At 37.3% G+C, this 26,152-nt stretch overlaps 1 protein-coding gene across 1 annotated transcript; it reads left to right on the top strand.

Moving 5' to 3' along the window:
- The first annotated feature begins 189 nt into the window (after nucleotides 1–189).
- Nucleotides 190–26,099, top strand: LOC135672939 (uncharacterized). Its single transcript, XM_065181474.1, has 31 exons — nucleotides 190–401; nucleotides 491–613; nucleotides 777–934; nucleotides 2,448–2,492; nucleotides 2,750–2,828; nucleotides 2,915–2,988; nucleotides 3,423–3,529; nucleotides 4,749–4,928; nucleotides 7,292–7,495; nucleotides 7,625–7,832; nucleotides 7,946–8,020; nucleotides 8,109–8,455; nucleotides 8,542–8,734; nucleotides 8,823–9,072; nucleotides 9,148–9,484; nucleotides 9,990–10,170; nucleotides 10,274–10,414; nucleotides 10,526–10,787; nucleotides 10,877–11,338; nucleotides 11,862–12,319; nucleotides 15,540–15,676; nucleotides 15,883–16,064; nucleotides 16,188–16,616; nucleotides 16,694–16,819; nucleotides 16,902–16,967; nucleotides 17,222–19,026; nucleotides 19,102–19,381; nucleotides 22,763–22,996; nucleotides 23,887–24,426; nucleotides 24,562–24,694; nucleotides 25,657–26,099. The coding sequence occupies exons 1-31, from the start codon at nucleotides 336–338 to the stop codon at nucleotides 25,911–25,913; spliced, it is 8,139 nt and encodes a 2,712-aa protein (XP_065037546.1). The 5' UTR covers nucleotides 190–335; the 3' UTR covers nucleotides 25,914–26,099.
- Nucleotides 26,100–26,152: the final 53 nt, after the last annotated feature.

The following is a 26,152-nucleotide window of genomic DNA, read 5'->3' as shown; positions in this document are numbered from 1 at the left end:
TTCTTAATACTAAATTAGAATGGATACCATATCTGACACACAATCATTAGCCCAAAACGATGTGGGCCACCAATTCCAATCCGGCCCAAATATTACTCCGTGGGCTCCTAAGCTATATATATATATATATATATATATATCGTGATCAATTAATTAATAATATTATTATTACAGGCAGCAGGCGCGCGGCTAAACACGCAGCTCAAAGACGGCGCCGAGCCAACCGCCCCAAAGACTCAAAACCCTTGAAAACCCTCGGCGTCTTCACCTATCTCTGTTCCGCCCTCGACACAGCGGGAGAGAAGCAGCGCTGCGGCCCTTGCCGTCCTTCTACAATGGCGACCTCGCAGTCGCACGCCGTCAAGTCACTCAACACCTCCTCCGGCCGTCGGCGCTTCGTCGTAAGCTTCCTCGCAAACCCTAATTTCACTCCTCTTTTCTCGCTCGAGATTCGGTGCTGGAATCTCTATAATTCTGCCCTTCCTTGTAGTTCAAAAGCTTCTCCCAGCGGGTGGAGGAGATCGATATCAACGTGTACCGTAGTCTGGACCCCGTGAAGGCTCAGCCCTCTGCTGGTTCCTCCTTCCTACGAGAGAGTCTCGTTTACTGGAGGGTATGTGTGCCTCTCTACCCCCTCCATTCTCGCTGTCGTTTCTGTATAATTCGTGCTTCTACGATTAGTCGTGGATGGAAGCTGGCCGCACAAGATTGCTCCTTTACGTGACGGGAATCGAACGATTCCGATTTTTATTTGTTTTTATTTTTTTCTATTACAGGAATTGAATACGGCGGAGGACTTCATCTCGTTTTATGAAAAGATGATGCCGTTGGTTCAGACGCTCCCGCAGGTCATACTGCACAAGGAAATTATAATGTCAGAGCTTCTTGATAGATTGCATGTGAAAGCAAGATTGTCACTCGAACCAATCCTAATGTATGTGGTGTTCACTATTTGCTACCTTTTTTTCTTTATACTTATGTTTCGTGCTTTATCCTTGAATTGATTCTTTGTATGTTTTATATTTCAGAACATGAAACCTCTGGGATTATTTACTTTGTTGTGTTGACATTAGAAGCTAATTCTTATACTATGTAGATGCTCTTTGGTGTGACTCGTCCTCAGTTCTTGTTATGAAAACACAAATATTAACAAGAGTTGGTTAAACTGCAATTCTAGTGGTTGACAAATGACATTCACCTGCCGAACATTGTTTCCTCTCCAACTTGTTAATAGTCATTATTGTATTTGAACTTCCTCTGAGAAAATTGAGATATTTTAAGCGACTGCTAGTCACTGTTGGAGAACTACTGAAAAGAGTCAAGTAAACCATATAGATTTGTGTTGCGATATTATAGGTTTGCCCATCAGCACTTGTAGTCGTGTAGAATCTTGGTGTGGATTTGAAAGGTGAAAAAAATAAGAGAGAATTTCTAGAAGATACTATGAAACTGAAGAGAATTAAACATGGTGGTGTCATTCTGCTAGAATATCTCAACTCGGCGCTGTTGAAGGAGTAAGGCCTTTGAACAAGAGGTTGTATCATAAAATGTTTGTAAAATAAAGAAAAACAACTTATGATTTTTATTTAGAAGATTCTTATTGTGATACCAGATAGCTTGGCTGGTAGCTGTCACCATCTTTCTCCTTTCCTAATTATTTTCTCCTTGTGAAGTCTCTTCATGAAGTTGGTAATATGTTCTCCACTATCATGCACCTTACTGATATTACCTTACATGGATTCTTATGTCTTCATCCAAAAAACATTCGGATAAGCATCCATAATTCCATGAGTCAGATTCTTGTTAGACTCTTTAGTTATGCCTTTTTCGATTCCAAGTTTTGTAACGATATTAGTAGTGGATTTTTTTTATTCCAGGCTTCTTATGTAATTAATTTTGGGTTTCACATTTTACAATGTAAGTATTATATTGCGTTTTTTTTTATTCTTCTCACTGGAGTCCTTGTATCATCAGTTTGTCCATCTATTTGTTGATTTGGACATGTGGATGCATGTCTGTGGTAGATTTTCTTGTCTGCTTTCATGAAATGCAGATTGGTATGTTTTTACTGTATTTGTAGTTATTGTCATGCTAAAATGTGCAATTCGGTAAGGACTACTTATATATTGTGCTGCATATGAGACATGTATTAATCTATGTGCGCTTTCCTTTCATGATCTGTCTGCATCATGATATCTTATAGCTGTGTGGACTGAAATATCAACCCTTTATGAGATGAAAGCTGGGTCCAATATTAGCAGTTCCATGATAACATCTTTTGTACTGGTTGCTTTAAGAATAGCATTCAACAAGGAAATAATAGAACTTCTTCTACTCTGCAGGGTTGAAGGCTGTTATAAGAGATCTGTTGATTATCTACTTGTTTGATGTTCATTCAATTAGACAACATTCTATCTATTTTCTTATAAGCTATTTTTGACATGCAGGTTAATCTCAGCATTGTCCAGAGATTTACTAGATGAGTTTCTACCGTAAGTCCTCTTTGTTGGTTCCTGATATTACAAAATGTTTTATCTGGTTTTTCTCTTCTTGTGCTTTCGTTCCTTCTATGATTTTAATCTTGACTTTTTTATGTAAAAATCTGCGGTCATTTACATATTTCTTCTTTTCTTATATGTGATAATGTCATCAAGCAAAATAAACTAAAAGATGAGTTTTATGAATAAAATTGGTTGTGCTTCTACTTATGTTTTCTGTCCACTGCTTACAAATGTTAAATTTTCTGCAGTTTTTTGCAAAGGCTTACAAATGCTTTAGTAGATCTTCTTAGAAATGGCGGTGATCATGATCCTGAAATCTTAGAACAGGTCATTATGTAATATTCAGACTTTTAACTTCTTTGCTATTATTGCTCGAAATTATAGCTGAATTTGTAAGGTTACTTTGGTTTCAGGTCTTTACATCTTGGTCATATATCATGATGTATATGCAGAAGTATCTTGTGAAGGATGTTGTTTATGTTCTCAAGTAAGTATCTCAGAATAATTTATCCCATACTTCAATATAATTTTATAGAAATTGTCCACACTCTCCTTGCAATGTCATGCTACTCATGTTGTACTATGCTGATGCGGAATTGGCGTGATGTACATGTTCATGTGTCGATGTTCCATATAAAGGAAGGACTGCGTCCTTGTGGCTTGTGCTGCTTGAGACATTTATATGATCAAGAGCTTTGAACATGACATTGGAATCCATGCCGGTGTCTGTGTGTGTTTCCTTCTTGTTGTCACACAAATAATGATTCATTACGAAGGCACCTCATATTGCAGTTCTGTTTTACATGGGATTTAAAGAGTGCACAGTTAATGTGTGGAGGCATCTTTGATGAAGTTAGTCTTTATCCATATTTTATGGATTACAAGTTACTAAATATTGTTGTTTGGTTTTGTTGATAAAAGGATGACAATCCACTTAAGATATTTCCCAAAAGATTATATCCAAGAATTTATGGCTGAGGCTGTTTCATTCTTGCTGAGGAATGCATGCAAAGTCCAGCTGTGGAAAGGTACAATATTTTGCCATACTTCTTTGTTAGGGTGATAGATGATTTGATTGTTCATCTGTTCAACACACAAATGTCTGAAGATTTGAACAGGCTGTTGTATCTTGGCCTTAGAGTTATTTTGCTGTGTTGCTCATAATTGCACTGAGTACCAGAATTATTTTAGCACAGAGAACAATGCCGAATTCTGATCTGTTGTTAGTAAAAATAGTTAAACAAGGATAATAGATTTTTCGTTATTGGTTAATTGCTTCTGTTTGCATTATCATATTATCAATGGTTTGAAAAATTACTTATTCACAAAGTTGCTTTAAGAGAATCATGCAAATATTATACTGCTTGCCTTGCTCATCATGATTGATTTATGTATCTGTTTGGAGCAGACTAACTCAAACTGTTGCATAATAGATTCTGCTAGCTTTGTGATGGACTTTTGTGATGTAAAAAATTCCATGGCATACATAGACTTCAATATGGTTTCGGGACTTGTATCAGAATCTGTTCATAATTAACCACTACATATCAGATATGACAGATACTTCCTGAATTATCTTTTTTTGTAACTATTAAAATAATTGAGTACTTGAGATACTTTACAAATACTTATTAGGTGTACTTTATTTATCATATTTGGTGATGGATTAGTTATACACGATTTTGGAAATTTTTGAAGTTATCTTTATTGAGAATCAAATGCAAATCAAGCTAAGAGTTTTATCTTACTTATTTCTAAATAGTTCTAGCTGCCTTCTACATGTTATGTTTTCAGTAACATCTTTGATAGCATGTAGAGATGCTTCTTTGTTTTACTTGATATTCTTTTCATAAACTTTATTACATGTTTGATTGTGAAATGAACAAAATTTTGTGATGTACTACATTTAAATTATTATGGTCATATCCACGCTTAATGAGTTTGATTTGTTCATGTCAAGTAATATTCGAGCACTGGTATATGCTTCTTAGATGAAAATTTACTAACAAAGCTTGCCTGATGCTACAAACTGTACTAGATCTTTTTTGCCCCTTGACCTGTTGCCACTGGGTGTGTGCTTGTGTGGGTGATGAAAATTCTAATATGTGATTGTTTAGTCAGCCTGTCATTTTTGTGTGATTGTTCCTTAAGAAGTAATAGTTTGTCTTGGCTTGTGGACATTCAGATTTGTATATCTCTGTTGATTTTTTCAAATGGAAACAAAAGGAATGATCACTGATGCTACAGGTGTTAGCAAGGTTATAATGGAAGTCGCAAAAAGTTCATCTATGAGGAAAACAGGAGTTACCGCTTTGCTGTGGCATGTGATGCGGGGGGCTCCATCAATGCTTCACTCAAAAGCTGAAACAGTCTGGCACCTCTTGATGGACAAGTTCATTTTTAGTCTTGGTGAAAAATATCCTGAAGGCAAGTTTCTTTTGTATATGTTATTAACTCTCTTTTTTTATTTCTTCTCCACATGTTGCTGAAATGTTTTCATAATTGTTTATCTGATAGAAGAGCTAATATTTGATTATGGTAACAGATTAAGTGATATAATGACTTAATAGTACATGCAGTTTATGTTGAGCATCATGATTTAGCATAATTAAGTTAATAGTATAATATAAATTCATATTTTCATTTTTTTTCTCTTATATGCCATCTTGATCTCTGCCATTCAAATCCTTGATGTCTTAGTCAGGATTTGTTGGACTAGCATGATCTTTTTTAGTGTAGTGGGTACCAGGTGCTTCATGCGCCCAATGTGCTAATGTCATGAATGCTGGGAACCCAGTCCCCAATTGAGCTGGTGTTCACTTAGATGTATCTTAGGTTTCTCTAGCAGTCTTACACATCATAAATGACGTCCTAATTGGACTTGCCAATTAAGGATGGCCATAGTTTTTACTCATGGGTTCAATACAGAATAGAGAAGATGTCACTAACACAATAAATGGCTGGTAGGATTGCTTCTGATTAGTTTCCATTTCATGATCTGTTGGTACTTGTATGAAAATGATCTAGCCAATTGGCTCAAACTTCTTAACCTCAAGCTGTTAGTGCTTCTAATGTCCATATCCACCAATCATTTTACCTTTTCTAGCTGAAATTCTAGACCTCCTCATTAGGCACCATAAATGTCCTCCCTCGAATTACTGACATCTTAAAAAGCGCTAGGCGCCAAGGTCCAAAAACGCCCGAGACGCTAGGCGCTCGCCCGAGCGAAGTGAGGCGCTAAAATATAAAAATATATAATATAATTAATAAATATAATTATTTAAAATTTTAAATAAAAATATGCTATTAAATTAATATAATAAATACAAATACTATTACTAGTATACAGTTAACAGTATACTATCGAAAGAGAAGGGTTAGGGTTAGGGAAGTCACGCTGATATCAATGCTTTAGTTAGTTCGATTGAACCAATTAAAGCACCGAAGACTGAACCAGACCTCAAACGTTGATTCGGTCGCCTGGTTTAACCCAGGCGCTCGCCCGAACCGCCCGGCGCCTGGGCTCAGGCGAGCGCCCAAGCGGCGCCTCTTTGAAGCACGCCGCTTGGAAATGAGGCACTCAGGCCTCCCCTCGTCTCGCCTGAGCGCCTTTTTAAATCACTGCTGACATCCTAGATAGGTCGCCACTAAATCTATGTATATCTTTATATCTTCTTTGGTGTTCTAGTGTGATAATAACTGGATGAAACCTCCATGTTGGTAGACATGAGAAACCTCCCATGTGCCCCACATGAAGGGCTCAAATTATTATGACATGTTAACCTACTATGTTGTGAGTAGTATCAAAGGGGCTTGGTCATGGGTCCACCACAAATTAAGCCTGTCATTAGTAGGTTGCCCATATTTTCAGTTGCTTTACTCTCTCATGATGCTGAAGATATCACCTTGTACGCCAACATCCCCACAGCTTAGCACATATTTCGCAGCCTACAAAGTCATTTGGGCATCATACAGTATGACTGATTTAACCTACCTACTTAATAAGTTATATGGAACAGTTCGAGAGGTGTATCGAATGTGTAAAGTTATTGATGGCAAATGTTATATCTACATCAATAATTGTTACACACTTTTTATTTTATGTAGTAATACTGGCTTACTACACAATTGCCTCGGAAATCCATCTTGAAGGACAAAAAGGCGAGGCAAGGGAGATTGGACTAGAGTTCACTGTGGCTGTGGCTAGACGGTGGTAGCCAAAGTCAGAGGAGGGAATACTTGATGTGTTTCTGCCCCAGGATCATCCATATTTTAAAAAAATGAAGTGCTTGATATTGAAGTTCAAAGTTTCGAATACTAGACATCTACTAGGCGGTGGGGCAATAGATGGGCAAGCAATGAGCTAAGGCTAGGAGAGATGCAATTAGGGTCTCACGACTTCCATCCAGGGGTAGATCAAAAAATGGAGGGGGAGAAGAGAGTTGGTGTTTTGGGGCGGATGTGGCTTGGGAGGGAGAGGGGGATCAGGACTGCCCGAAAGGGGTGGTCTAGATCCTGATTCACATCCCGACCGTCAAATTCTGGCTGGTATTTATCAGATGGAGCGAACCAAATCCCTGGTTGAAATAACTTTCTAGTGATTGATGGCCCAATTTTTATTTTCAACATTTTCCTCATTTGGGGAGTATTGGGATACCAATTTGTAGTTATGTACATCAAAAGAGGACAATAAATGGAAAATTGAGTTTTCCATAGTTCATCATCATCATTATGGTTGTTGCTATCACTATTAGTTACCTGATAGAAACACTAAAAAGGCTTTTCTGCAGGTCAGGATGCTCTTCTTCAGGTTACAATAGGCATTATCCGTCGGTTATGCAATGAGATCAACCCTGAAGAACTGAAAGTGATATTCCACTCTTTGATCAAAGAAATATCGAACTGCATCAGTGATGGTGACTTGGAACACCTGAATCATTTATTGTCTCTTCTTACATTTGCTGTCTGCAATATTGATGGGAGCAAAGTGTATGGTGAGATGCGGCCTTCTTATAATTATGACTCCTTACTAGGCATTTGATCATTTTTCACTAGTTATTTTCTGTTGCTTTTCTTATTTTGTGTGAATCTGCTACCATAACTGTATTCTTTATTTTGTGCAGATAGACAAAAGATACTTGATCTTGTTAGCTCACTCATACAATCATTTGTTGTGCCTTCCATTAGTGTAGAAATGGAAGACCTACCATCTAAAGTTCTTAGTAGAGTACTGGAATTGATGCTCTGCCTTCTAGATGTTCCGCTTATTTCTGTTGATATGTCTAGCATCTTGCTGCTGTATGCTCCTGTATTCAAGTTGAAAAGTTCAAGGTAATTGTTGCAGACTATTATCATTGCTTGGAATATGTTTTTTGGTTTATTATTTTGTATACTATTGCATGTTCGATTATTATTTCTTGATAGACCAATTTTTTGGTTTTCAGGCTACTGGAATTTTTAAGGGGGTTTATCCTGAAAGATCCTGAGATAGTGCATGTATTTAGAAGCCATATATTAAGGTACTATATTACTTTTTTTCTCTCTATTTCCAAATACCAATCTACTGGAGAAGTACATGAGGAATGATGTTTTTATTTGTCATTGCAGTGTCATGGGTGATTTAGTTGAAGTTTCTCCTGAAGAAGCTCTTTTTTTTATGATGGCATTCTTTGAAAAACAAAGGAAACAACAAATTTGTGATGTTGTAGGAGTATCTGAAGACAAGGTTCTTAAGTTGTGCAAATTTTCAAATGAGTTCATCATATACTGGATCAAGTTATTACATGATAACACAGGAAACAGTGATCAATTAAATGAGCAAGTTTCTGAAATGGAGATGGCTATCTTATGGGGAGTTGTTAGTTGCTATTCTTATTTACCATATTCACAGGATAGTTTGGTGCTCATAAAAGATCTCATTGTTACTATTGATCAACTTCTGGAAACTGAGATAGGTAAGGATTAGTTGCTTCATCTAATGCTTGACAATTATTAAGATGAAAACTCTTTGGAGATGATTCCCTACTATGGTTGTCTGCAGAAAAATATGCAAGTTTTCCAAAGTCCACTTGGCAGAGTATTATTGGTGCTGCATTGAGTTCTTTTCATAAACTACTACTAGTCAAGAAGCTTGGACCTTCAGAAACAAGCATATTTTTGCATCTTGCAAAGAGACACAAATCATCTCTCCAAGTATTGTCTGCAGTTGCTGAATATTCGGATTCTGTCTTTAGGTATTTTTTTCTCTTTCTCCATATTTTTAGCTTAGTTTCTTCTGACTATTGCATGTCATTATTCTAAAACTCACAATTCTAAGTATAGGTCCAAGGCTGAGGGAGCTTCCAGTTGGAATGTATTTCAAGAGTTTGATGTTCAGGATGTTATAGACTCAGTGACTTCATTTGCAGATAATTTGAGTCTTCCGAATAAGGCAGTTCGGGTATCCACTTTGAGAATATTGTCCCATTATGCACCATTAGATCAAACTCTGCTCACGAGTGATGTGCGTCCTCATAAGAAATTAAAAACTGAAGAATCTGAAGCAAGCGTTGTAGCCTCCCAGTGCATTGATGTATGTTCCTTTATTTAAGTAAAATTTTCCAGTCTTTTGTATGTTCTGCTGACTTTTGTTATTGTCCTAAACCAGGTTATTGAGCTTCTCCTTTCTGTTGAGATGACTCCTCTTTCTATCTCCACAAGCCGGAAAATAGTTATACTTCTTTCCAAGTTACAAATGAGTCTATCTTCAGGAAGGATTAATGATATTTATATTCCTCTTCTCTTAAATGGAATTATTGGAATCTTACATAATCGGTTTAGCCATATATGGGAGCCAGCATTAGATTGCCTCACTATTTTGATAGGCAGACATAAGGAGCTTGCTTGGAATAGCTTTGTTCATTACCTTGATAGCTGTCAGTCCAAATTTTTATGCTCTAGCAATCACTTGGTGAAACTTAATTCTGGAAGTTCTCAACCAAAAGGTATGACATATATCCTGTATGTGTATGTTAGATATCTTATTGGGAATCATTGGATTTTATATTATATTATATTATTTGAATTGTGAAGTGAATAATTTAAGCTTAGAAACCTTGTTAGATCTTTTAATTCTGGATAGTTTTTGCTTGAGTTTTTTTATATCTTAAATTGATGGAGTCCTGAACCAGGTTGTGAGATCTCAGAGTTGCACTTTTGGCTTGCATGGGTGGAATTTCATGTTCTTAAATTACTAAAGGAAATTTAGAAGAAAGTGGCTTTACAGAAATTTCATTCATTCTTTTTCTTTTTTGTTTCACTGCATAAATTTTGTTCTTGGTTTATGAGCCACTGCCTGACAAATATCTGGAAATGTTTCTTTCTGTTGCATTAACTGTGGCTATGGATATCAGATAGTTCCTCATGGTGCAATTTGGTTTGGGATAGAAGTTAAGAACCCCTCGAATATCCCATACTGAACAATATCTAAATTTGCATTCTTTTTGTCAGATCTGATTGACTGCTTCAAATTATTTCTTGTTCCTGAATTTGATTGCACGCCTTCCATGATGGTAACAACACTGTTACTTCAATCACTTCAAAAGATCCCTGAGATTGCTGAATCTCGCTCTCGACAACTTATACCATTGTTCTTCAAATTTCTGGGTTATAGTGGTGATGATTGTTTCAGGTATCTTTTTAATAAAACAATGTTTATGATAGTTTGACTGTACTGATCAACCTGTCATTGTTAATACTTAATAGTTATTTGCTGTATTTTCTGTTTATCACAGTGTTGAATCATATACTGATCATGCTTGCAAAGGAATGGATTGGAAGATGATACTCAAAGAGTGGCTGAACTTACTGGTACAAATGCATAATGCTCGATCTTTATATCGCAGTCCAGTTCTCAAGGAAGTTCTAGTGAAAAGGTCGGTCATAACCAACATGTACAATTAGTACTGTATGCCATTTCCTATAGTTTCTACTTTCTACAACATATGTTAACATATTAAAAAAATTTGTGTTACTGGTTATCTTAGGCTTCTTGACGAAGTCGATCCCAACATACAGTTAAAAGTTCTGGATTGCTTGTTGAATTGGAAGAATGACTTTATGGTCTCATACTATGAACATCTTAAGAATTTGATCTTGTCAAAGAACATCCGCAACGAACTTACTACATGGGCTGTTTCAGAAGAGTCAGAGTGCATTCAAGAAGGACACAGGCATCACCTTATTCCTATAATAATAAGATTGTTAACACCAAAAGTTAGGAAGCTAAAGACACTTGGTTCACGGAAGGTTAAATTTCTTAACATACTAATTATGATTAATTTTTCTTAACATGCTGATTGTTTAGTTGGTCTGTTCTCTGTGATTCATGTTTGCAGCATACAGGTGTAAGTCACAGAAGGGCAGTTCTTTGTTTCTTGGCACAGCTTGAAGTTGAGGAGCTTCAGCTTTTTTTTTCTTTACTTCTAAAGCCATTAATTCCCAGGCATCTTACAAATGAACTCTTTGATTCTTTGAATGATGAGCCATCTGGAGGGTTGATAGGTGGATCTCAGTCATCCATCCTTATCAAATGTTCAGCCTCAATTGAGGTAGCTAATGTTTCATGGAAAAAAAAAAATGGTTTCGTGCATGTCGTTGAAGAAATTCTAAGAACTTTTGATGAGTCACGCATCAAGCCATATCTCAATCCACTAATGATGATTGTTGTTTGGATACTGGAGAACTGCATGTTGAATCTTGCAAGTGAAAACAGAAATAGAGCTGTTAATATTGCAGAGAGTTTATCTGGTAACTTCCCAGACCATGAGATGAGGACTGCAGCAACAGATTCTCTTTTGGTATGAACTTTCTTATATTTGTTCTTTTGGTAGATAATCTGTACTTCTTACTGAATTATGAAACTTTTGAATCTTTTGTCTCATTGATAAGGATGTTTTGGTCAATCACTTGAGTAATTAATATTAAACTCTTATCTATGGAAAATAAATACTGGAGAATAGTTGGATGTTGTAGGGCAATTGTCTTTTTCTAGTGAGGAAATTTTTTACCTTGCTTCTTAGAGTTATATGATGCTTAGTTTTTGTTTTCTTTTTGGGTTAAATTTTCATATTTTAGTATGTTTTTGTAGATCTTTGTGCTGCATCTCCATACCTCTTCTTTTCCTCCTTGTTGGCAGCATCTTGTTAATGTCGTGAAATATCTGCCTTTTGATATTCTGATATTTGACTCGTTTCCAATTAGCATGCTTTTGGTTAGTAGTGTCTGCATTTATTCACTGATGCAACTGTCCACTACTCTTGTATGCCTACATGCTAACTTAAAATGTTTACCTTGTTATGGAACTTGATGTTTTTTATACAGATCACTGCCAAGCAATTCAAGGATTTGCGGTCCTTATGCTTAAAGGTCATTTCTTTTGTTCTTAACAAGTATGGGAGTCATGATTTTGGATCAGATTTCTGGAACATCTTCTTTAGTTCTGTAAAGCCATTAATAGACAGCTTTAAACATGAGGGTTCCAGCAGTGAAAAGCCAAGCTCACTTCTTTCGTGCTTTGTTGCAATGAGCAGAAGCCATGTGCTTGTTCCATTATTAGATAAGGAGGCAAATCTTGTCCCTACAATTTTTTCAATGTTAACCGTGAGGACTGCATCGGATGCCATCATATCTTCTGTACTCAGTTTTATTGAAAATTTGTTGAATTTGGATAACAGTGAGGATCATCAAGAGAATGATTCTCCGAAAGGAATTTTGGTGCCTCATCTAGATGTACTCATTCAGAGTTTCCATTTGCTTTTGCAGTCACGAAAAGTTCACCGGTAATTACTACTATTAATTTTTATTCAACTAGTTTATAACATAATTTGTTCAGAAACAACTTTTTCTTTCCAGCAGTTACACTTCTTCACTTTCACATTTATTAGGTTTTGTTCATTTCAGTTGAGTTTCTGACTTATGGGTGTTCTTCCTAGTTACGCCATAAATCTGAACAAGGATATTCAAAATGTTACTATGAAGAAATTAGATGGAGATTCATCCCACTTATGTTGTAAACCCAATATTAAAAAAATATTTACAATTTATGATGTCAAGCTTATACTGCCTTCTGTTTAGATGGGATATTACTAGGTGAATGCAGTACCTCGGAAGATTTCCACTTTTGATTTTGTGGTATGCTTGCATTATTAGCTTCTCTTGAAAATTTTGCTTCTATTTTTGTGCCTTTTTTGTTTTGTTTTATTTTATAATTTATTTTTGAAGAATTGACCCATAATTCAGATGTTGCTGGTGTAGTTACTTTCACGGAGTGTTTGATTATCCTTGTTTCTGGTTTTATGTCTGTTGTCTGCAAGGTTCTTTGTCCTACTTTCTTTTTAAAGGTAAAAGTAACATTCACATTTTGTTCCTTCTGCAAAATGAAGGTAGACATTTAGGAAGAGGAGAGGTCACACAACACAGGCTGATTGGTATCTTGGATAATGGAGATCATGATATCTGGGCATACTGAAATACGGATGATTCTTGACATTTTGACCTGTGTGACACGAGATAGTGTCTTCAGTGAGGGAGGACACAGTTGTTCACAGATTTAGAGATGGGGAAGTGGTACTTATGCTGAAGATATTAAGATGATAGATAGACATTTATCACACACTATTTGTCATCATTTGACAAATTTAGACTAGAGCCAAACTGGGCAACATCTTGTTTTGTGCTGATTCTGCCATGCTTGTTCACTTGGTTGTGGGTTGGCTGGGTGGTAGAGGCATAATCCATTCATGCAGATAATTATTTAGGTAGTTAGACATTTGGCTATCTTAAGAGATACATAATTGTTTTTATCGATAGTCTAAACCTAGCTCCTGTCCTTATTGGCAGGTGAACAACATAGCACTTGGTGAATTTTGTTTTATAATGCTAGGAGCCTAAATCCAATGATCAAAAAGCAATATTGTTTTTGATGTTTGGATGCTATCAGCTAGATAACTCTATGGTGACTTTCATTGTATCTATTCTGAAATTCAAATTTCAAATGAGTTTTTATGGTTTTACCTAAGGTTTTTAATTTCGTATCATACCGGTGTACTAAGCTTTGCTTGGTATGGTACGGTACGGCATACCGAGCGGTACACCCTTCTTTTAAGAAGAAACCATCTCGCATGCGGGCGAGGATGGTTTCTTCTTAAAAGAAAAAGAAACCATCACCCCCTTTCCATCTCGAGAGATGGAAAGGGGGTGATGGCGAAGCGAGTGAGGATGCGACGAGACGCCTTCGTCCCTAGCTTAAACTCATCTCTTGTGAGGCACTCTGCAATGCTCCCATGACAGTCGATTCGGTGGGGATCCAGCCTAGGGTGAGCTCATCTCCCGCTCCCCCGTTGTCGTCGCCCTCAGCGACTGTGAGGAAGAAGACCAAGATGATGGCAAGAGCGAGAAGGGGGAAGCAGTAGTCCAACATGGACCAGGATCCCTTCTTTCGCCGTCGACTGTGACCTCCTCGACCACAGCGGCCACGATCCCTCCGCTCCCTACTGCGTTTCGCCCGACGGAGTGAGGACTCGCCCCCTACAGTGTTCCACCCGACAAAGCGAGGACCCTCCCCCTACCGCGTTCCGCCCAAACGGAGCGCTTCTTCATGTCCCGCCACGTTGAACTCTCTTCTCCGTCATGCCTTCTCTGTCCTACGAGTGTCGCAGCCTCGTCTTCCTCGCCGTCGTGCTCCTCGTCCTGTCCGCCTAGTAGCGAGATTCGAATGCTTGGTTTTACCTTTACGCTGAGTTCTTAGAATACCTGCATTAAGTTCTGGTATTTGTCCAAAAAACTATTGATTTGAATTGAATCTTTTTTAAAGACTCTTTAATTAGGTTGAACCAACTTATAAATGAAATCAATCATTAAACTGTAACAAAAACTAATGAATTTTCAATTGTGGTGATTAAAAGATTATTTCTCATGATCTTCCACCATGGTCTTTGGCTTGTTACAAGTTTTGTGTTATTCTTGCTGGCATTGTATTGGAGTTCATGCTGGTGGCCACAAACCCCATGCCAAGTTGTCAGAAATGCGAGCCACGTTAGCAGCATGTCCCTGTTCTGGGAAGTTTAAAATCTTGCTACTACCACAAGGAGTCAAGTTGGCTGTCTTGAACTAGACACATGCATTAAAATGATTGAGTAGGATCCTTTAAAAGATCAGTTTGTCCTAACTAAAGGAGTCAAGTTTGGCCATCTTGAACTAGACCCATGCGTTAAAATGATTGAATAGGATCCATTAAAATATCAGTTTGGCCTAACTGAACGTTAAGGAAACCAGTCCTAACACAGCGCAAATCAACATTTAGGATTACCTAACTTGGACTTGGTTTGTGGACCCATTAGGCTAGGTTAGACTGGTGTGGTGCTTGTTTAAGTTGATCCAAAGGATAGCGTATGTTTTGGCCTCTAATATTTCTTGGTTTGTAGTCTTCCATGTTTATTGTCCATTTTGCACGTGACTACTTTTGGATCTAATAATACAGAAATATGGCACTTTTGCCATAATACAGAAATATGGTACCTTGTCAGCTCACCTTTTGAGATAACAAATGTCACTGCTGATGAAGAGATCAGAGTATAGTAAATTGTTTCATATTTTTTCTCAAGTTGAAAGCTTATGTTGCTATATGTTCAACTGTTAGTTGTTGTTTGTATTCTTTTTCACATAGACTCCATTTTCTATGTTGCCTTTTCATTCGAGCTTATGATTAGATCAAGGTAATACCACCATACTTCATTAATGGGATGTCATCTACTGGCAAAAGAGGTTTGCTAATGAGTTCCTTTTATTTAAGGACTAACCTCTTATGCAAGAACATGCTTTCTGTTCCTTTATGGAGGTATGTTTGAGCCTTGAGGTTTTGACAAGGCTCATACATTTTCAGAAGAATTTGCTCAGGCAGAAATCTATTTGATGGAATTTTATTTGAATTTTTACGCTCTTAATGTTGGAAATTTACTTTTGGATTCTCTATTTACTTGTGTTACCTTGTGACAATGATAGGAAATGTACCACATGGCCCGGAACTTCAGAATTGAGAATATTTAAACTCTTGGTGAGATATATCACTGACCCTACCATAGCTGAGCAATTCGTGGACATACTTATGCCTTTATTTAAAAAGAAAGACAGCAGTCCTGGTGCGTTATATATATGCAGCTTCCGTGTTCTATATGATTATCCTTAGACTAGATTGAAAAATATATAATTCGAATGTGTAAATAATTGCCCTTGTGGTATGTAATGTTGCTTGGTGGTGGAATCCAACTATACTTTTTACATATCTTTTAAAAAACCATCAGTTATGGTCTTGATTAAAATTGTCTGTATTTGCTTGTTCAATTAGATGAGGCCTTGGAAGGTTTACATGTTCTCAAAGGGATCCTGCCGGTTGTGGGGTCTGAATCATCTGGCAAAATTCTAGAGGCCATCCACCCCTTGCTAGTTTCTGCTGGATTGGAATTGCGGTTATGCATCTGCGATATTCTGAATAGACTTGTGTTAATTGATCCTTCATTAGCCTTTGTGGTAATGATCACTGCTCACATGTCTTATTTTTATACTTGGTCTTTTGTTCATGAATGAGCTAAAGCTCTTATAACATTCATGTGGCTCATTGCTTTGATGCCTTTTTCTTGGTCTTGATTCCAGGCCAGGCTTTTGCATGGGTTGAATGCAGTTTCTTTGTCAGAAATTGGTGAGCTTGATTATGACACAAGAGTCAATGCTTATGAGACAGTAAGGCCAGAGTTGTTTGCTAAGCTGAAAGTGGAGCATGCGTTGTTGATATTATCACATTGTGTATATGACATGGCATCTGATGAACTGATCTTTCGACAAAGTGCATCTAGGGCATTGCTTTCATTCATTCATTTTTCTGCATCGGTTTTGAACAACAGTGAGAGCAATTCTGCAGAGATGTTGTTCAATGATGGATCACATGAAGACACTACAAATCTAATTGTGAAAAAAGAAGATACTGTAATTACTTGGACAAAATCCTGCATCAAGCAGATAGTGAATAAAACATTTCTGAAGAATATAGGGGATGCTATGACCAAAGACATTTCCGTCCAGAAAGTGTGTATACTGTAAACTTGTATTTGTCTTTTCTCTGTTCACGTTGGTGTCTAACTAATTTGTTTCTGTGCTCTTAGGAATGGATTGCTGTGCTACGTGATATGGTTTATCATTTTCAGGGATTGCCATCTCTGAATTCATTTAGACCTCTGTGCAGTGAGGATCCTGAAGTAGATTTTTTTAATAATATTCTTCACTTGCAGGTAACCTTCTTGATGGCCTGATGCTAATATGTGATAAGATAACTTATTAGTTTCTGATTTTCATTTGCACTCTCTTATGCAGATCCATAGGAGAAGAAGGGCACTGTCACGTTTTAGAAATGTCCTTGGTGCAGGGAACCTAACGGAGGTGATGATCAGAAAAAGTTTTAGAATATATTATTTTTATTTTTACTGCATAGCAAAAACTACAAGTTGCAAATAATAATTTCTATTGTATTGTACTATTAGTATATCTAAACATTGATTTTTCTAGTCTTCTTTTAAGGTGTCTTTTTCCTAGTGTGATTCTGAAGTAGTTGCCTTAATACCTCATCTGTCATGTAGACCATCAGCAACTCTTGTCAGTTTTGTTTAAATTTCTTGACTCTCTTTGAATTGCAGGATGTTATCCTCAAAGTCTTTCTTCCACTGTTTTTCAATATGTTGATTGATGTTCAAGATGGAAAGGGAGAGGATATCAGAAATGCATGTATGGAAACACTTGCTTCTATTTCAGGTCATATGCATTGGGAACCCTACCATCGCTTTTTAATGAGATGCTTCAGAGAGATGATCCGTAGGCCTGACAAACAAAAAATCCTGTTGCGTTTGATATGTGCCATCCTAGATATGTTCCATTTCTCGCACATGAATCTCAGTGAAGTCATGGAAGGCGGGACTGAACTAACTACTGAAGTGAAGTCCACAAATGCATTGCCTTCAATTGAGTCCCACTCAGATGTCTCTGAAGTGCAAAAGTTTTTGCAAAATATACTCCTTATGCAGATTCAAAAGCTACTGACTTCAGACACCGAGAAGGTCAATGTTAACATCAGTCTTGCTGCCATCAAAGTACTAAAGCTGCTCCCAGTGGAAATCATGGAATCACAGCTTTCAAGCATAGTTCATCATATTTGCACCTTTTTGAAGAATCGTCTTGAAAGCATACGGGATGAAGCAAGATCTGCCTTAGCTGCCTGTGTGAAGGAGCTTGGACTGGAATACCTGCAGTTTGTAGTTAAGATTTTGCAAGCAATACTAAAAAGAGGATATGAGTTGCATGTTTTAGGTTATACCCTCAACTTTATATTATTGAAGACTCTTTCTAATCCAGCCGTTGGCAAACTTGATTATTGTTTGGATGAACTACTCTTTGTGGCTGAGAATGATATTCTTGGAGATGTTGCTGAGGAAAAAGACGTTGATAAGATTGCCTCAAAAATGAAAGAGACAAGAAAGAGGAAGTCATTTGAGACTCTGAAATTGATTTCTCAGAGCATTACATTCAGAACACATGCTATGAAGTTGCTTTTACCTATCAAGGCACAGCTCCAGAAATACACCACACCAAAGATGAAGGTGAGGCTTGAGATGATGCTGCAACATATTGCTCTAGGTATTGAATGCAATTCTTCTGTTGAATTGTCTGAGCTTTTTATTTTCGTCTATGGGCTCATTGAGGATGGCATCAGTCCAGAAGGATCTCATGGCAACGAGATATCCACTAATGGGATAAATAAGAAACCTGTTCATGATGGGTCTCAAAACAGGGATACTTCAAGTCACTGCAAACTGGGGCCACATAATTCTCATCTGATTGTTGTATTTGCCCTTGGATTATTGCATAATCGTTTGAAGAATATGAAGTTGGAGGAAGATGAACAACTATTGTCAATGTTAGATCCCTTCATAAAGCTGCTGGGAGACTGCTTGAGTTCTAAATATGAAGGTGTTTTGGCAGCTTCTTTCAGATGTCTTGCCCCATTGGTGAGACTTCCTTTGCCGTCCCTTCAAGGTCATGCTGATAAAATCAAGATTTTGCTTTTGGAAATTGCTCAAAAATCAGGAAATGTTGGCAGTCCGTTGGTGCAGTCCTGTCTAAAGCTGCTAACAGTGCTACTACGAAGTACTAGAATTTCACTGTCAAAAGATCAGCTGCACATGCTAATTCAGTTTCCAGTTTTTATAGATCTTCAAACTAAACCTTCCCCTGTTGCTCTCTCTCTTTTAAAGTCAATAGTTGATCGAAAGCTGGTTGCCCATGAAATATATGACATTGTTATGCAAGTTGCTGAACTGATGGTAACAAGTCATTCAGAACCAATACGCAAGAAGAGCAGCCAAGTTCTGTTGCAATTTCTACTTGATTATCGTCTTTCTGATAAGCGTCTGCAACAACATATGGATTTCTTACTATCAAATTTAAGGCAAGTACATTACTGGCTCTCTTTTACCCTTATAATATTCTCAGTTTTCCTTGTTCATTCTTAATTGTTTGGCAGCTATGAACATTCATCCGGAAGAGAAGCTGTGCTTGAGATGTTGCATGCCATCTTGATCAAGTTTCCCAAAAGTGTTGTTGATAATCAGGCACAATCCTTTTTCCTCCATTTGGTGGTGGCTCTAGCAAACGAATCTGATAGTAAAATGCGAGCCATGGTTGCTACAGTGATAAAGGTACTGTTAAGTTGCACGAGCCAACATGCAGCACGTCCTATTTTGGGGTACAGTTTGTCATGGTATATGGGTGAAAAGCAGCACTTATGGAGTGCTTCTGCGGAGGTATGTAATTCGATACCCTTCTTATGGTTGCATGTGCATGGCATATATTTGTTTGTTAGTTGCTTTCGAGTTGTCATTACACACACTGCTTGTTATGTACATAAATTCATTCATGGTATTCATATATGGTACTACAGATTCTTCTGGTAATCATTATGTGTGACTTTCTTTTTGGTACTAATAATTTAAATATTTGATTTCTTGTTTGCCATACATGGCATTATGACAACTACAAATTCAATTTTTCCTCTCAAAGCCTGAGATTTAAACACTCCATATTCTGATGGTTCAGTTGGTCATGGAAACGCCTTTTTGAACGATTTGGTCTGTGCAAGTTTAGCACACTGTAAAAAGATGAAGTTGCCCTTATTGTGGTGTCAGTTCTGATCACAGCTCAGCCAAGCCTTTTCGTTTTTGGAATCAGATTATGTTGCTTACTCCCGAAATCAAAAGAACACTTTGAAATCAGTATTTCCTTTTTAGTTGTAAAGAACCTACATGCACAATCATAATAACTTCAATGTTTTCTATATTTCTGAAATTGCATCTTTAACACTGTTTATCCGATGTGCATGCCAATCCTTTGTTCATAAGTAAATGCAAATGTTCTTATTTCAACTACAAAACAGATTCTGGAATTAAAAACTTTAAGATTTTATGAAGATAGCATGTTAAATAATAATCTATTTTCATATATATGTAGTTGCATGTTATAGCTGACAGCAATAATGAATGACCTGTCACTTAACCATGAATTCAAAAGTGCAAGGCTGATCTGAGGTTCTTATAGTTGAGTTATAAGGCATCTGGACCGAAATTGAGATGTTGGATGGCAAGTGTATGCATGCCTTCTTGCGGCAGGAGAAAATGCTCCAATGTTTTATATCCTCCTTTAATATATTATTTAAAAAGATAATGCCTAGGACCATCTTTTATCTCGATCCAGGTAGTTGTAAATTCGCTGACAATCTAGTTATTAAATGTTTGGAAACAAAGTTTAAGAATCTCGTCTGCCTGTGCAAAGCAAATGCAGGGTTCTATTATGTATAATTATCTACATCGTCATAAAGTAGAGTGGATAGGCATAGCCTAAGCTTCTCCTTAAGCAGTGAAGCAACAACTAGTAACAGTAATGGAATAGGTAAACAGTTATGCAGCTTAAGCGACTGGAGGAGTATTAGGAGTTGGTGAATGAACAGAAGATGAGTCGGTGGACAAAAACACTACCTGGCCTTTCTCTGACTTCAATACAATATTGGTTTAACCCTGCCTGGTAATATCTTGACGAAACAGTTGTGCAGCTTAAGCAACTGGAAGGATACTACTAGGTATTGCTGTAGATAAACACTATGTAGCCGTTCTTTCACTTTAAACCAAGACCTGTTTAACACTGTCTGATAATATCTTGATCAAACATATTTACTTTTATTAGGTTTTCTTAGGTTGTAAGAGAAAATAATAAGAGTTCTATGTAATGATCGAACTAGTTCATCGTTTATTTTAATTTGCAAGACCTTCTAGGACTCCAGCAATCAGGAAAGGAATGATGCGGATTAGATTTATGAAAGGACAGCTTATCTACACTAATTTGTCCATATCAACACATATCGAGTTGTCCATATTAAGTTGTCCATATTAAGGTTCTCCACTGGCCTCAGAATTTGTCCTGCTGCTACTTGTAATATTCCTCAGGTGGTGATTACCTGCTTTAACAAGTCATTATCTTCTGAAAGATAGCTTCAAGGTGAAAAGATCCTGCAATTTACTCCTCTCTGTATTCTTTCAGTTCCTCGACATTATCCATTTTGGAACTATTCGAGAGGTTTTCTTATTGGAAACTTGAGGGCCATAGATTGACTTATTTCACTGTCATACCAAATTTTATATTAGTACACTTATCTGGTGGTTTTGCTTGTTCATACTTGAGGTAACCTTATTTAGATATCAATAATCTATAGCAAGGTTTGACTTACCGGTCCGAGTCATACTGGTGTACTGACACATGGTACACCGGTGTGTACCGATGTTTCGACGAGGAGGAAAAAGAGGTTTAAGTGGAAGGTTCAGTGGAGGAACAAAGGAGGAAGGAGAAAGGAAGAAGAAGAAGAAGAAAGAAAAGGAGGAGAAGAAGTGCAGCGATACCTGGGAAGCAGCGACAGTGTCGAAGGGAAGCAGTAGCATCACAGTGGCGAAGAGGCGGTGATGCTACAGCATCACAACAGGAAAGTGGCAACGCCGCTGCAGCATCGCAGCGGCGAAGAGGTAGTGCCATAGCTTCGTACGTGACAAGAACCCTAATATGTTTTTTTTAACCGTTGAAATGGTCTGGGGTCCACCACTTTTTGATTTTTTAATTATTTTAATGCAGACAGCCCAAAATGGGGTAGTCCGTGTATCGGTCCATGCCTGTACCGGTACATACCGTCCAAATCATACCATTTCGGGCGGTACAGCAATCCCTGATCTATGGTCCTATTATAGCTTTTAGTGCAAAGCATGCTTGCAAGTCAACATTAATAATATGAAGATGATAACTAGAGCTGAATAAGTGATAGAGAATAAAGGATAAATTGTTTGAGAAAAAGAAGATATAATATGATAGCAAGCATGCGTACCTTTTGTCACTTGGAATCAGACATTTGATCGCACAAAGTTCAACTCTCTTCTCCTTATACGAAGTTTTAAGTCTTTCTAAGCAATCTCGACTCAACTGTGAGCTTCCATTTCACTTAATAAACAAGAAAGTAAAGAATTGAATAAAGTTTATACCTGCTGACAACAGCGGGACCCTGGTGCTGAAGCTAATATTAAAAAAGGCAAACTAACAATTTATGCTACTGTTTGAGCTACATGAAATTGTATTCCTAAATTAAAAAAAAATCTTACATACCTAGATTTAATTAACCAAGAACTGGCCAACTGAATCACTCTAACAGATATATAGCTGCACCCCAAATCAAACATGCCTCTTACACACAAGCCTGAACATCCCAAGGCCAACTTGATTAAACTTAAACCTAAAATATAATAAAGGATTGCAGCAGAAAGTGACCACAAGAATAGGCCACTGTGATAGAAAACTGATCAGATCTGATTTCATCAGATGTGTGTGTGGCTTTTTGGAGCAGGTAAGAAGATTTTCAATAATGTTATTTCGTAGTGGTGAATTTGAATTTGGTTCTGTCATTCTGATGGAACAAACCAAATAATTGTCTTCCTTGTCAAGATTATGAATTTCTATTTTTCCGCTTCAATTTGAAAATAATTATAGGTGGAATCTTTTCTTTTTTGTGTATACTACCAGAATGAGGGAAGGAATTTTCTTTTTTTCCTGTGAGCTATATTACTGATCCTATAATTCTTACGGTATATGGTTATCAGGTTCTTGGTTTGCTGGTTGAAGTTATGACAAAAGATATTCGGGAACATATAACTAGTATATTGCATGTTGCAAAAGGTATCCTGGAAGCTTCTATTCATGCTGCTAGCAATAAGGGTCTTGACATTCTGAATGAACCTGCAATTCCACTATGGAAGGAGGCTTACTATTCTCTTATTATGCTGGAAAAGATGCTGCAGTACTTCCCAGAGTTATATTTTGAGAGGAACCTTGAGGTATGAGAACTTTGCCCTCTAAAACATTTTTACTTATTTAAATGGCTGAGATAGACACATGCAGGAATGCTCTGTTGGTTCTATTTTTCTCTCATCACAAAATCATGTCACCACTTGCTGGTCTCTCGCCAACGAGACCAGGCATCAGTTTGAGCAGTTTGAAGTCGTATAGCAAGGCAGATAGAAGTTGAGAGGGTTTAGTTAGAGGGAAACTAAGACATAAAATTGGATATTTTGCTAGAGTTATGGTGGAGGATTGATGGCAATAAATAGATAGAGGGAAGGAATGAGAAATGGTCTGGAACAAATGACTATAATGTATCATGAGTTGTCATGGAGTGATATTGTTCAATACATTTTGTAGGAGGCTTATGGCTGGTAAATTGGTTAGCTTTCCTTTTCTAAATGCTTCTCTCATGTTTCCTGTAAGAGGTAATCTTAGTGGCTCAATAATATGGAAGCATTTGTATTACTCCAAATTATTTTTTTTAATCTGTAAGATTGAAGATGTTAATTAACTAAATATATTTTCCCTGTGAAGTCTTCCTTTATGGTCAGCCAACATGGTATGCCTGTGTCGTTCACTTTTTAATATCTCACCCTCTCACTCTTTGATTTCCCTTCAACAAGGTAGCCAACATTGTGCATAATATTTAATGGGTGCAAATGAGGTTTTGATAAACTGACATGTAAAAGTACCTATTTATTGAAGCATAGAAATAAAGAAGCCTTCAGTGAGGGTCTGAGGAATATTCATGGATTCCTGAAAGAAAAAACAACAAAAATGCAGTTTGATGTGAAATAAACTGATGTTCTTTTCCTCTTATTTTGTCACTGTTGCAGTCTATTTATTGTTCTTTTAATCATACATCAATTTTTAAAAATCTCAGGAAATATGGGTGATTATATGCAAGTTTCTGCTGCATCCACACATCTGGGTCCGGAATATTTCCAGCCGCCTTGTGGCCTCTTATTTCATTGCTGTGACAGAAGCCAGTAAAACCGATAACCAACAGCTGAAATCTGGAGGCTATTTTCTTGTAAATCCAAGCAGACTTTTTGCTGTAGCTGTTTCATGCTTGAATCAGCTGAAAACTTCTCTAATTGATGACACAATGAGCAATCTCATAACCCAGAATCTTGTATTTTCAGTCTGTGGTTTGCACTCCAGACTAATAAATTCACTTGTGCCCCATGACTATTGGTCGCCTCTTGATTCTAGTGAGAAGGGTGTCTACCTCGAGGCTTTTGAATTTCTTGGTTCAAAAAAAGCGAAGAGTTCATTCTTATTATCTACCACCGTCAGAAGTAATTTTTCTGGGACAAGTGATGAAGCTGATGAGGACAATGGTGAAGATTTCAGGTCATTGCTTGTTGTACCTCTGATCAAGAGGATGGGAAAAATTGCAATGCACATGGAAGATGTACAGGTGGGTACATACTTGTCTGACTGCCAATGGGCTCTGTGACTTGTTGGTGCTCGTAGTGTATTGTTTGGATTTAGAGTAGCAAGCCTATTTACTCTATTATTGATCTGTACCTTTTTTATGATATCTTGTATGCAGATGCGGATTGCCTTCAATTCTTTCAAGATGATTTCATTACAGACTGGTTCTGAAGGTTCCCGTTCTTACGCTATCCACATGTTGGTTCCGCTCTATAAAGTATGTGAAGGATTTGCGGGGAAGGTCATCAGTGGTGAGTTTATATTTTACTCAATTGAATGCCGTTGTGCAGGTGGTTAATAATATTATCCATAATGGAAAATATTTGGAGTTCGTTTGTCTTTACTATATTGCCAATTTTGCTGTAACTTAGCAAATCTCAACTTCTAGAATGTTTAGCGTATATGTTTCTGAGACAGTAGACCTATAATTCATTCATTATAGGTCATTTTAAACATTTTTCCTTGTTTTTCTCAAAAATCATGCTAACATGCTGAAGGAATAAGTTTTGGGAACTAAAACAATAGATAACATGATATGGAGGGAAATTGTCTTAATGGAGCTAATTGCAGATCAATGTTTTTCCATCTGTGCTTGGCAAACTTATACTTCTCAGGAGTCATATTTCAGTGCATTGTAGCATTTTGTACCACAGAGACTATGGTATAATACCGATTATGACTCTGAGGCAACAACATTGAGTAAAAAAGGAACAATTGTTCACTAGAAAATCAGCAACCACTACATAGGTTGTTTTCTAAACAATAGACTTTCACTTAAATCTTCTGCTTATTAATGGCTTGAAGAAACTGGCTGAACTCGGTTGCTTAAGATATAGTTTGCAAGAATCTTGCTTTCAAAGATTCTTTTGAATCTTTGTTTTGTCACTTCTGTTGCTTACGCTGCATACTATTCTGCATCGGCGCGGTAGCTGCATAATCAAAATTTGCATGAACTTTGAGATTGGCTCTTCTACATTTCTACGGTGATATGAACTCCAAAATGATAGGGTTAAAAAATGATCTTCTTGGGCCAAACTCTTGTGTATGCTTCATGTGATGTCTGTAATCGTATCTCTGTAACCAAAACGATGTAGTTTTGGACCCAACTGATGAATAGTACACTAGTTTTGTGGGATTAATAGGAACTTGATTGTTTCTCTTGGCTTTCTTTTGTGAAGGCATCTGAACTATTTTGTGCTTCATATTGTCACAGGTGAAATCAAACAGTTAGCCGAAGAGGTCCGTGACAGCCTCAGGGATGTGCTGGGGGTTGATAGCTTTGTGCAGGTTTACAATCGGGTTAGGAAGAACGTCAAGCAGAAGAGGGACAAGAGAAGACAGGAGCAGAAGCTCCTTGCTGTCATCAACCCCATGCGCCATGCCAAGAGGAAGCTGCGAATCAGTGCCAAACACAGAGCCCACAAGAAGAGGAAGATCATGTCAATGAAGATGGGAAGAGGATTAAGGTAGGTAGTGATGGCCCATCTTCGTGTTGGAGCTTTCGTCCTGGTGAGCTGAAGAAGTGTGTACTATGTCGTCAGTTTTCTTCTCCATTCATTTGCAGCTTCCGGCAAAATGCTGGAGGTTCTCAATTGATTCAGAGTGACAATTTTGTAGGGCCATATATATGTTGAGTTAAATATGATTATTTTTCTTCGTTGTCTTGTTTTTGTCGGTTGCCGACTATCGATCACTGAAAACTATAGTTT

Source organism: Musa acuminata, chromosome BXJ1-5, assembly GCF_036884655.1.
Source record: "Musa acuminata AAA Group cultivar baxijiao chromosome BXJ1-5, Cavendish_Baxijiao_AAA, whole genome shotgun sequence".
Classification (NCBI taxonomy): domain Eukaryota; kingdom Viridiplantae; phylum Streptophyta; class Magnoliopsida; order Zingiberales; family Musaceae; genus Musa; species Musa acuminata.
The sequence above is the reverse complement of the archived record's forward strand: the minus strand, read 5'-3'. Positions and strand labels throughout refer to the sequence as shown.